A 12,757-nucleotide genomic window follows, 5' to 3' on the forward strand; every position below is an offset into this window, starting at 1 on the left:
CTTTGGTGACTGCAAACTCAGAACAAGCACGAGTTTGGAAAGTCAGGGGAGTACTGTTACTGGTTTATGTTAAAGAAAACTATTTTTATCCAAAAAAATTAGGAAGGAACCCTGGCTGTACTATTCAATATGTTTCAACATGGCAAGCATTACATTTTTTGCATTTATTATAGCCACATCACCAAAGACTATCAGCTAAAGAATAAGTATGAGATAAATGCTGGTTTTCCCCATTTTTTTTTTTTGCTTAAGATGAAACTCACAACAGAGCCTAAGTGGGTCATAAATAATACGTTAGACTTACACAAATCCCCTGCCAGGGCTGCCAATTCTCATGATTTTAGGTTAAATCTGATAATACATGCTTTTCTTAAAGCCCCAACTCCTGGAATCACTTCTCTGGCTTTTACATCTGTAAAGTGGGGCTGAAAACACACATCAGGAGGTGCCACACTTGTCGGTGCAGTCTCTGAACTTGGGAGGTGATTCAGTGATTGGGATTTAACGATCATGCACAGGAACAGACACCCTCTGTACACCCCCTTATAACTCACAGCTCAGACCTATCAGCTGGATGGAAACCAATATTTTAATCAACGTGTCTTACCTGCATATATCTAATCTGAAGCATGCAGAAATACAAGAAACCAATTAGCATCACACACTTGCTATTGCAACAAATCTTAAAAAAAAATTCCAGTATTTAGACAGATATGTGGGTGCTTGTATTAAAAATAGACTCTTTTGCTCGAGGAAGAGGAGGCAAGGGAGTCAGAGCCATCAACTCCATCACTGCCCAGCATTGTCCAAGAAAACATAAAACATTGTGGAGGGAATAGTGACAAACCTCCAATTCCACTGACCCTAATCCTGCACTACCCGCCTGCCGGACACCGACACGGTGGGAGCTTTCCCCCATTTTTGCAAGAAATTCCTACCAAAACCTTCCCAAGGGGCAGTTCTTGGGTCAAATGGCTTCTACAGCTGATGGCAACGTGGTAAACACACTGGTGACCCACGAGCTGTGCTGACTTGGGCATTGCCACTGGTGTCCGTAAACAGCTCCAAGCACTTTGGCAGGATCAGTGGGAATATTTTGCACCCAAGTCCTTGGTCCAGACAAGTTTTCGGCACGCAGGGAGCTCCTCAGGCTGCAGACAGGGCATGAAGGGATGAAATGCCTCAACCCTCACTGGTCTTGGTACCTCTTGCAGCCAGGCTTGGGATGGGTGAGAAAGCACCACGTGGCCATCGCTGCCGCACAGCTCAGCTCATCCGCCGGCCTCCATGGGGTGAAGCCCTGCCTTCCCAGCCTCCCAGCCCCTCGTCCAGCACAGCCACGCACCCTGCTCTGGGGATTTAATTGATCAGTGAATTTCTCCATCGATACAGCTTTGTTAAGGGGAGGGGTATGTACTGTTATCAGCACTGTTTGCAGCGAGGAAACAGTAATTAGAGCCTGCACGAAGCCTGGGGGTGGCAAATATCAGACGGTGGGAGAAAGTTTGGAAGGTCACGCGCTGGTGGAAAGGTCTCTTCCAGCTCTGCATCAGCAGAAGCCAGGGCAGCCCGTCTCCTCCTCAAAATTGGGGTCACAGGTAGCAAGGGTGGCTGTGAGCACCTCTGGGGAGATGCAAGGGTCACCAGCACGTCCCTGGTTCATCCACGGAGCATGATACATGCACACTAGTGCAAGTCCCTCCAGGAGGCTGTGCATGCTGCACACCCAGTTTCCCCATCACTGAAAGGCTTTTAGAGATGATGAATGGGGTCAGCTTCTTGTCCCTAAAGCCACCCAGGTCCCTGCTGCCCCAGAAAGCACCACTGTAAACATCTACCTGCTCTGAGACACCCAGGCAGGAGCAGGAATGGGCACAGACAAGCACTGGATCCTCCACACACAGATTTGTCAGTGCTCACCCCGATCTAAAAATACCCGTGGCAGACACGGCACATCTGGCTGATGGGGCAGGCAGAGCCGCCACGCTCCCCACTTCCCAGAAAGGGCTGAAGTGACACGCGTTGCCTTGGCTCAGCAGCAAATTGCTATTTTTAGCTTATCATTTAGGGCTTATTAGCTGTCCCTTTTCCTTCCTCTTCCCCAAACTCCTTCAGATGACAGGATGAGCTGGGAAACTCGTTGGAGAACCCCCTCCAGGCCAGCACCATCCCAGCTCAGCTTAATTTTACCACTTGTGAGGCTTTTTTTTTTTTTTTATTTTTACCACTCAATTTTGAGGAGCAATGCAAAACGATTCACTTTCCTGCAGTAGCATCTGTCATTGGTGGATATTTATTTATTTAATTGAATCCTCTCCCTTCCCCTCCCCTCAAGGTGTAGCTTTAAAAATGCATATAAATTGTTACCATGGGCTGCTGAACTTCCACTCTGATGATATCTTCATAGATATCATCGCCTTCATCTTCACAGGGGACGCAGTCATAAATATCCTCCCCCAGATCATGTTCGCTGGAACGAGAAGGAAAGCGATTTAGCGATAATAAAGAGGGGACGTTCACCATCACTCGATCAGGCAAACTAACAACTGCTCTCGCACCAAGGAGGGACGATAACTGGGACAATAAGAAAATCCTCCTGGCCCACCATACTGACGTGCTCAGTCCACATTCTCTGTTTGCATTAGGAGTCCCTGGTTTTCCCACATCAGTACCCGCTGCACATCTCTTCCCCCTCGCTGGAGGCTGGGAAAGGCGAAATGCTGCTCGACACGAGTGGGGATCGCAGCCAAGAAGCCGCTCTGAGCCTCGTGCCAGACATGCCTGCGATGCCCCGTCCACCTTGGTCTGCCAGCTCTGCCCCTGTAGAGTTTCTGCTCGGCGCTAATCGGCCCGGCCGAGACAGACCTGACGGCCAAGTGTCCCAGCGGGACCATCTGAGCCACCACACGCGACCAGGTCCAGCTCCACCTGCCTCCGAAGATGTCCACAGCCTCCTGTCCATCTCCTGCCTCTCCTCTTTAGGACAAGGAGCAGCTCTTGTGCCAGTGACTTTAATCAAATTATATACTTAGAGAATATGTTTTAACGGGTTGGATTTTGGTATGTTTAAAGCACTGCACTTACTCTTGGTCTGCTTTTACTTTTTCTCTTGGTCTGGTTTTGCTTTTTTCTCACAAAAAGGCTTCCTTCACACCAAAGAAACCACCTCCCTTCACCCCATTAGGGCTGCAAACTGCCATAGGAGCCTACATCCATTCAAAGCAGTGAAAAGATACTGAATAATCATGCGATGGCTCCGTGCAGTAGCTTGAAGCACCCCAGCCCTGCCTTGCCAAGGAGGAAGCACGATGGGACTGAGCTGACCGCCCCCAGACTGTGAAGGGACCCGCAGTAATGCCTGGACCAGCCACCTGCCTCCACTCATGGCCCCGCTCGCCCTCCGGCCACAGGCACCACGTCCAGGTTTAAAATCTCTGGATCCAGTTCCTCTGGGTGATGCACCAACTCCCACAAAGAACAATCCCTGCCCTGATGGGCAACTGAGTGATTTTTAATCAGCTCAGCGACGCTCAGTCCCAATGCTTAGCAGAGCCCAGTAATAATATTTACATCAGAGAGATTAAGCAGCATAAAAGTCACATTTTTAGAACTGGCCACATCACTTAGGAGATCCCCTGCAAGCACAAGCTTTAGAGGCATCACCAAAACATAGTGCCCAACTTGTATTTAAAGGTGATGGTGTTAGGTACTTAATTGTCATCTGAGCCTTTACAACCCCCCCCAGGGGCTCCTGAGTCTTAGAACACTTTTCAAAATTCAACCCATAATGAATACCAATTAACAATAATAATTTTAGCGCTTAGATCTACAGGTGCTGATTGCTAACGGCTCCCACTGAAGTCAACCCCATGGGATCAGGACAGTGTGAAACGCTGGAATATCAAACAGCATTTGCGTATTTTACGAGCTCTCTTTCAACATGGGTATTAATTACATACCAATATATTTAGGTGTAAAACTGTGCTCAAACTGCAATGCTTGACATCTCTATATTATACAGCATGGAGCACCAGAGAACATCTGTTCACAAAACTGGGCTTTATTTCTTTTCTAAATACAGTTAAATCTATTTTTAAAAACAGATTTATTTAATAAAAGTTTGGGGATTTTAAATAAATACACTGGCATGATGTATCCATCCCATTCTTCCAGAGTGATGCATTGCAGCTGCTGTAATAATGCCCACTAATAGCTGGTGATCCATCTTCCCCTTCCCAAGTGTTGCCGTCACCGTTATTATCTGTACCAATATTTATATTCTCAGCTCTGCTCCTTATCCAGAGCAAGTAACTCCCGGTTCCCGATTAATCTTCCCTTCCCACCCACACCTCTCGGATTGCTGGCTGTCTCTCCATAGATCATTTCCCCGACTCGAGGGTCGTTAGGAAACCTATGGTTGGGTTAATGTCGCGAGCATGAGCCCGACTGGATACGATACCCCAGTGGCGAGTGCCATGGTGATGCTGCTGCCGGAGCTGAGCCCATTCTGTGAGATGACTGCTCGTCCCCGGCTGCGAGAGCGCTCAGCAACTGGTTTGGGCTACAGGCAGAAGAAGACAGCATCTGAGGTGTCCCTGGGAAGCCCTGCGTCCTGAGCATCATCTGGAGCTGCTCTCCTGCACACAAGCACAACTGGGCGCCACGTCCAAGCCTCAGACTCCATCATCATCTGTCCCCAGCTTGCTGCTGCATGGGGGACCTAGCCTGGACAAGCCCTCCTTTTCTGACCCACCAAGGAGCCACAAGCTCTTGACCACAGCTGGGCACGCACCAGGACATCACTGTGAGAAACCCAGGCAGCAGCATGGGATGCTGAAGGGGTTTTGCTAAATCACAGGCTGCCTGGACTGAGTCTGGAGAAAGATAGGTGCCCCATGGATTTGGCCCAGCCTGGCCCTACCTGGAGCTCCTCTGGGCCACCAGGAAAGGTGCAGAAGCATCTACCAAGGGACAACACAGCAAATTTGTCCATAAAGCTGCCAAAAAACATCTGACATGAACACTGCACCCATCATGGGGGGCCACATCCTGCCCCTTGACACTCTCATTGCTCTAACAAAGGAGCTGAGTCCCCACTGCTCTGCTCCTCCCTGCTCATCAACACCAGTACGAGCCCTTCCCATCTCTGATTTCTGGCCTCAGGCAAAAAATAGGGACAACTCCCTTGTCCTGGGGCCATCTAGAAAGACACCTCCATTTCAGAGCTTAGGGGAGAGGCACTAGAGACGCTCAGACCCCACAGCCATGGTGGTATTAAAGCAACTATACCTTTGTCCAACGGACCCTTATTTATTAAAACGCATTCTTAGTACATCTCTGAGAAACACCAGAGGCTGCCAGTTTTATGGAGAGCAGTAAAATGTGCAGATTAGCCTCTCCCACAGCAGCCTGTGAGCGGCCAAGCTTTGCCGGCGCGTGTAGGGCTGTTGATGTTGCTGCTTTGCACACATTGATTTTCGTCGGTCTCCGCATTTTGTCTGTCAGAGTTGAAAATATGCACCCTCCCTGTCATCAAAAAAGAACAGGTATCAGGATGAGTTTAGCCAGTGGCAACCTAAGAACACACTAAATCTTAAATGCCATAAGGGGAGGGAAAGGAGGGCAGGTATTTTCTGTGTTTTGCACAGTCCCCTGCTGCGGGAGGCAATAAATTCAGCATCCCAAGCATGTCACGCATAGACTGAACAACTTGAGCAAGGAAGGGCAGATCCTCACCACCACCTTCACAAAGAAAAGCAATTTACTCCTTCAATAAAAGCAGCAGAGTCTGCAAGTTACCCGTGGGTATCGGAGCCTATGACCTACTGCCTGGATTAGGAGATTCATTGAGAGCTCTGGGTTTAGGAAAGGGATTTTATCCGCCCTTCAGAGTTAACGCCAGCATTTGCAATAACTGTTATTAGGATGGATGTAACCAGCTTTGGGCTGGCAGCATCTTGCCTAGCCAGGAAAGCTCATTCAAAGCAAAAGGAATAAAGCTTTTCATATCTAAGGCAATTTCAAGCAACAACAATGCTTTTGGCTGAGCTCTTCCTCCCTGGCAATGCCCACTCTACAAATGCCCTCCCAAGCAGGCAGCAGCCATGCCAAGGAGCAACTCCCTTAACAGAGGGACCGATGCCAGGCTACTGCCTCGGAGCAAGGGACAAAGAGGGACATGGAAGGAGCGAGCTGGGAAAGGGCAGGGTCCCTCCATGACCCTCGGCACCTCCAGGTGCCATCTCCCCAAACAGGATGCCAAAGTTGAGTTTGAGGAAGAACCTCACTGCCCTGGGTGAAGCCACTGGTGCCACTGTTCCCATCACTGGGAACCAGCCCTTCAGAGCTCAGCACTGGGCCAAAACAGAGGGCACAGTCTGCATTTGGGCTTTGGGAAAAGATGAGCTCCAGACTGGGCTGCCCACACCAGGGATGAGCACAGACAGCCCATGATGCCCCAATAAACACTCTGCAGCAGGTCCACTACGCTAAAGGAATGCTGCACATCACATTTGCAACGACACCATGGATCAGGAGGGTAAGCAGGGAAGCTGAGGGTCTCGAGGGCCACTGAAGGACCTCTCCATCCATAAAAACTGCTCAGGGGCTCTAGGAAGTTGATGAGTTTGTACCAGCCTCAAGAATTCAAGGATGAGCCCAAGCGAGGCCCTTGAGGCAAGCCCACCATGCCAAAACCCCACCCAAACCACGGCTCTGCTTTCGTTCCACTGATGAAAGAGCCAGAACCACCGGGAAGAGCAACAGAAAAAGGAGGAGGAGGAGGAAAAAGGAGCTAAAATAAGACACCAAAAGACAAATCCGAATTTCCAGCCCTGTGGCTGAGGTTAAGAGCCAGAAGACCTCAGAGCCACCTCCAGGTCCAGGCTGGAAGTACATTTGCAGGGTCCCTGCGACAGCTGCCCAGCAGCTGCGAGGCTCCAGCTCGCCCCAAGTAATCACTCACTTTCTCATTGTTACTCTGCACTTACAGCTATAAATAGACAGTCCATCTGACCAACCCCCTCATTCACGGTCTCTGTCAGATGGGGACAAGCAGAGTCCTATATTTGCAGCACATCTGGCAGGCTTAGGTTTCAGGGTGAAGGAGTGCAAGATGTGCAGCCGTTGAACTCAAGATCTTGCAGGGTTTTAATTAGCCAGATTGTACTTGGACGGAGACACGCATCTAGAAATAGCAAGAGAAGCCTTTTACCATCTATTCTACTCAGGTCTTAACGTTCCCCCTTCAAAGCAGAACATTATAATCCAGGAGTGAGCCTCACATGGTTCTAGCAACTAACAAGATCTGAGAGATGGCACAAGCTGGACATATAAAAATCTTCACTGGTGACAAAGAAGAAAAGACACATTTACAAGTGCTATGGCTTGAGTGCCTTGTACCACGGAGTCATTTATTTAACTGGCTGGTGTGCGTGGTTTTTCCAACACAGCAAAAATAATAAGAAAAGTGGCAGCTAACTTATCATCTCACCTTGGCTCCTCTTTTCATTACTTTTTTTAATGCACTTGAGAAATTCTGCTGATCACATCACTATTTTGGAAGATACAAGGAGGCAATGCTGGTGACAGTGAAAGAAGTAGGAGAAACCTCAGCAAGAAGCTCTTGGCAGGAGACAGGTTGTTGGCAGAGTCTGGGCCCAAACGAGCTGCATCGCTTGAGAAACTGAGGTCAGGTCTTCTGCAACTCCCCTTCTCTACGATGAAGCGTTTGGAAATACACCACTATCCACAACGGTTTTGTTGGGGATAAATCCCCAGAGAGCTGTGGTTCAAAACAAGAGCAAGGGACACCAACCTGCAGGACAAAGCCTCCCAGAGGCACATACTGCCTCCAGTGCAGGGTTTGGAGGAAAGCTGCTTTGCTTAAAACACCCTGTCCTTTTTGTAACACTACAACTCCTCCCCTCAAAGCAATTCACTTTTAAAGGAGAAAAAAAGGGAAAAGTTATGCAAATTAGATGTTTCATGTCAAATCATTCACACCACTTCTGCCTGACTGAATTCTTCAAATAGCTACCAAACAACCCAAACCCCACCCTAGGTGTAATCCACCCCAGCCTGCTGGGCTTTGTGCCAGCACAGAGGGACAGTGCCATGAAGTGGAAAAGGCTCATGATAAAGAAGGACCAGGATTAATTGCTCTTGTAAATTTAATGAGACAAAATAACTGGAGAGAGCTTAAGTGGCAGCAGAGAAAATTTAGGTTAAATGTTAAGTATAACTTCAGAAGTACCAGAATGGTTTGGGGCAGCTGAAACAGCCATCAGGAGAGATGGAAAAGTTGTCAGGGGGGAAGATGCTCAGCAGTAAGGTGGATATTTGCCTGCTGCTGTCAGTGCCCAGCAGCTGTAGCCGCACGGGAGGCAGCGGCTCACATCCCTGCAGACTCACGGGAGCTCCATCAGGATAAGAGTCACTTTGATTTTTGGGGGCAGGCTCCAGCAAACCCACCTGTGTGTTGCTGTTGCAAAGCCCTGCTCATTTCCTGGGCAAACTCCCCCAAAACTGGCTTCTGCTCAAGGGTCTGGCATTAGGGCGTGCTGAAATAAATCAGACAGCAGAGGACAAATGTCCCTTTACTGCTCCTCCCAGTATTGATCCGGCACCACTTGCAAACTGGCCAGCCCTCGCCATCTGCCCGGGCTCTCCGCAGGCTGCCATCTGGCCGATGGTAAAGCAAACCGAGGGGCCAGCGGGCTGAAAACAGGGAATTTGAGAACTTTCTAGCTCCCCTGATACCCTTTTAGTTTCCGCTCCCCTTTCCAACACCAATTGTTCTTTTGTTTTTCGGGTTTTGCCTTTTTTTTTTTTTTTTTTTAAAAAAATAGCTGTTTCCAAGCAATTATCTGCCTTGATCTGCTGGATAGCTGACCCAGCGCTGGGGAGCTGCAGGCAGCCCAGCATAATCTCTGCGATACCCCAAAGGTGAAAGCACAATGGGTTCATCAAGGCATGAACATCCTTTATATACGCCAGCACCCCGCGGCCACCTCGCGCCTGCACGCAGACAGCTTGTTTCTGCAGCACACATAAATGGCCCTCGTGGCACTGCTATTGATCCACTCCCAGCCCTGGCGCTGCCTTTTGTCCCCGGCTGCCGCGGCTCCTCTGCACTGGGAGGGACCTCGCTGCTGGGATGAAGGTCCTCGCTCTCGTGGGGACAACGGGGGCAAAGCCTGGTTCCTTCCGCTTCCCAAATCTGCACCTAGTCACAAAAATGTTTATATTTTGAATGCTTTGCAGAACAGGAATTCACCCAAAATCTCAAATGGGGCATGCCAAACCTCTCCCTTTGTCATTAAAGTTGAAATGAAGCATTTTGACATTCTCCAATAAAACCACTTTTACCAGCCCCTAAAATGTCTTGTTAGAACCAGCTCAACATTTATCCAGAGCTTTTTATCGCACAGCACAACGCTCGAAGAGACAAAACCTTTGGGAGACTCCTCTCTCCTGGGGGCTGACTTGGTGGTGCTGAGCCCACCAGGGTTGTCCCTCCTCACCTGCACCCCAAGGCTTGCGGGGACGGCAGGCTGGGCCCTTGCAGCAGCACATTTCATAGCGGTTTTACAGACAGGACTGTGCATCCCTCCAAAATGATCCAAAGTGCAAAAATAATCACTCGGCTGCACAGATGTAGCAAGTTAACGTGGAATAAACACCCTGAGATGGAGGGGTCTCTCTTGCAAAAGGGAGGACTGCTGAGCCCGATTGTGCTTTTCGGTAGAGGTTCCTTCCACTGCTTGCTGTGAAAATCATTTCCTCAACGCCAACAAAGCATTTTGGATGCACTCAGATCTTCCCAAGGCTGCTGGATCATCAGCGATATTAAATGCAAAGATGCTGGATGGACTGAATCATTCCCAGCTCGTGAATGACGCCCTTGTTCAGCTGCTTGGAGATCGGCAGCAGCTAAGAAAGAGCTTTCTCATGCGGCCCCGCGGTTTGCCAGCGCCCAGCATCAGTGCCCAGGACGCACCATTGTGACCAGCAAATTTCCAATGAAAGTTTCCTTGTCAAGCACGGAGAGACGCTCCTTGTCAAAGGGAGAAAGGGGAACTATTGCTGATGTGTCACCAGGCAGCGGGAGCGGCAACACTCGACCGAAGGGGCTCTCTGGGGCATTTCTGGGGTTTTTACAGTTGGGGGTGAATTACGTCTCCGTTTTGTAGGTTGTGTTTCCGGGAGCGGATCTGGATGACAGAATCTGTGCGATATCCCCATGCGGATTTACATGCGCCTTTCCCCAGCGGTTCTAACTAAAGATGTAAAGAGGAGAACTTTACAAAGAATGGGAAAAAAGGGAAAAAGTTGGAGACAATCTGGGACAGAACAGGGTGATCAATAAGAAATAAACCTCTAAGTCATCTGAGCACAGGACTTGGGCACATAAGCCCCTATTGTAGAGGGACCAACTCACAGCCGTGATCAAAGGAACAGTTCGGAAGCTTCCACCCGGACACCCTGCAGGAGCTGCACCCCACAGCAGAGCGGTTAAAGCTGGGAACTCATCTTCAACACCAAATAACCTGCTCCGAGCGCACCACGCCGAAACTCCGATTTCCAGGAGAGGGCTGCCATCCCCACCAGCACCTGTGTGCCAGTTCACACAGAAACCTTTCTCCAATTAAAAGCCCGCCTGTGTGTGAGAATCAGGAATTTTAAAACCCAATATTAAAGGGATTTTGCGAACTTTAGGAAAAAATGTTATTCTTGAAAGGAACCCTTTATAAGTTAAAATTTTATTAAACTGTAGCTGCTGGGAGCAAACCGCGAGCAGGGGATTCCACGGTACTCTGTTCCCTGGACTAGTAATTTATGATTTACTTTTGTAATAACTGAAGCCATAAGGAACTCATTGGATTAAGGAGCCTTATTATTTATGTTGTGGAACAATAATATTTAACTGTATAAAGCCACATATCCACCCATACAGACTTTCCCTCCGTATGAAACAGACTGCACTTCATAAGTAAAACCCTGGCCGACGGGAACGCTGCCATCAAATTCCGATAGTTTCACCGTATACGTTGTACTTCAAGGTTGCTTTTAAAAGCCTGTTCTATCATCGCCACGGGCAGCAAAACACAGACACCAGAGACCCAGATAAATATAGACACAGAAACCCAGCAGCATCACCCTGCAATCCCACCGTGCCACCAGCGACGGGCAGGACGTGTCCCCCCTGTGAGGGATTGCCCTGGGGCTGGCTGGCGTGGCCCAAAATCACTTACAGGGGATGCAGACCCATGTGCCAGCACCCACACAGCCCCAAAAACACCATGGGGGGTCGGGGGGGGTTTCCAGCGCTGAGTTAGCAATGGGTACCCTACTCCCAGTGAGTGGCTCAGCTTCGGCTGGCTCAGAGGACGAAGTACGTCCCAGGGTTTTGCAGCTAACGATGGGATTCAGAGGGCGGAGGAGCTTCCCGTGGGCTTGGCCCCCCTCACCCCCCACTGGGCCACTCGTAAACTCAACCCAATTAAAAGTGATGTCTCCCAGGGCTCTACATGGGAAAAGACGGAGTATTGTAAGAGCACAAAAATCTCCTGGCAAGACGATCAAAGCAGCTGGCCCGGCTCTCTGAGCCCCGCTGTCAAATTTTATCTGACTTTGCTGGAACTACATTGCAACTTCTCCCTTTTCGTGTCCCCTCCCCGTGAGAAGGCGAGGCCACTTACTCCGCCAGCTCCTCCAAGCTCCGATATACGTCGTCATCATTTTCCGTGGTCTCCTCCGACGGGAAGGGCCTGGGGAAGGAGAGGAATGACAGAGTTATTGGTGCCTCACCCCTCGCAGCAGATCCCCCTCAGCCCCAGCTGAACTCAGCCCAGCCCCGAGCACCCCGTTGAGCAGAGGGTGTTTCAGAACAAAATATTCATTACAAATACATTTTTTCCTATTGAGGCATTAGCTCCCAGGACGACATCATCTCCGCTGCTTCCTGCAGGCAGCGCTGGCACAGCGGGACAAGAAACCAGGTGGTGAGGCTGGTTCACCACAGGGCATCATCTGAGCGCTGAGGTGCGAAGCTGCATCGTCTAACAACACCTCAGAGACCCCGTGGCTGAGCCACCGCTCCCCGCTATGCTGATGCCGCACAAACGACTCAGTAGAAATCTAATTCAAGTCTGGTGCTGGACTTGTTGAGACAGAGAAACACCCTCTCCTCCACGTGTGATGGAGCCTTTCTACCTGCGAGCCGCTGCCTGGCTTGGCCAGGGCACAAGTGGGACACACCGAGCCTCATCCCATCGGTGTCTCCCACCGCTGCGAGCAGCTGATCCTACCAGAATGAATAAGTCCTTACAAACCCTGGGTTTCCTCATCTTAATAACTTTGTGATCGCTGAAAAAAGTTAAAACCCTGGGGATGCGGGAAAAGGCACCAAAAGGGCAAAAGGAAGGGGGGAGAAAGCAGATTTAAAAAGAGAAATGGAAGGAGTGGGGGGAATACAAAAATTCCTTGGCTCATTCTGAAGTAATAACCAAATAATGTATGAAGGAGATGAAAAATACTGCTTTAATTAAACCCAACGTATTATTGCTGGCACAGGGCCATGGCGGGCTACAGCTCTGCTGGGGCTGGATGCACCTTGCGACTACGGGCTGCGTCAGGCCGTCACAGCAAGTCCTGCTCCAGCCCGAGCGTGGGGAACACGGGCTGCAGCGGGGCAGCTCGGTCTGTCCCCCGTGGGCATCGCAGCGAAGGCAGCCGGGGGTCCCCAGGCTGAGAG

The 12,757-nt window shown here is 49.8% G+C and overlaps 1 protein-coding gene across 3 annotated transcripts in view; it reads right to left on the reverse strand.

Annotated features, from left to right (window-relative positions):
- Positions 1 to 12,757, reverse strand: part of VAV2 (vav guanine nucleotide exchange factor 2) — a 149,344-nt gene that overhangs the window by 26,551 nt on the left and 110,036 nt on the right. For all 3 annotated transcript variants that reach the window (XM_074845922.1, XM_074845919.1, XM_074845920.1), the window contains exons 4-5: positions 11,703 to 11,771; positions 2,368 to 2,470 (exon numbers count right to left, since the gene is read on the reverse strand). In XM_074845922.1, coding sequence (XP_074702023.1) covers positions 2,368 to 2,470; positions 11,703 to 11,771 — 172 coding nt within the window. The remainder of the gene's footprint in view (positions 1 to 2,367; positions 2,471 to 11,702; positions 11,772 to 12,757) is intronic.

This window comes from Strix aluco, chromosome 20 (assembly GCF_031877795.1).
Source record: "Strix aluco isolate bStrAlu1 chromosome 20, bStrAlu1.hap1, whole genome shotgun sequence".
NCBI lineage: Eukaryota > Metazoa > Chordata > Aves > Strigiformes > Strigidae > Strix > Strix aluco.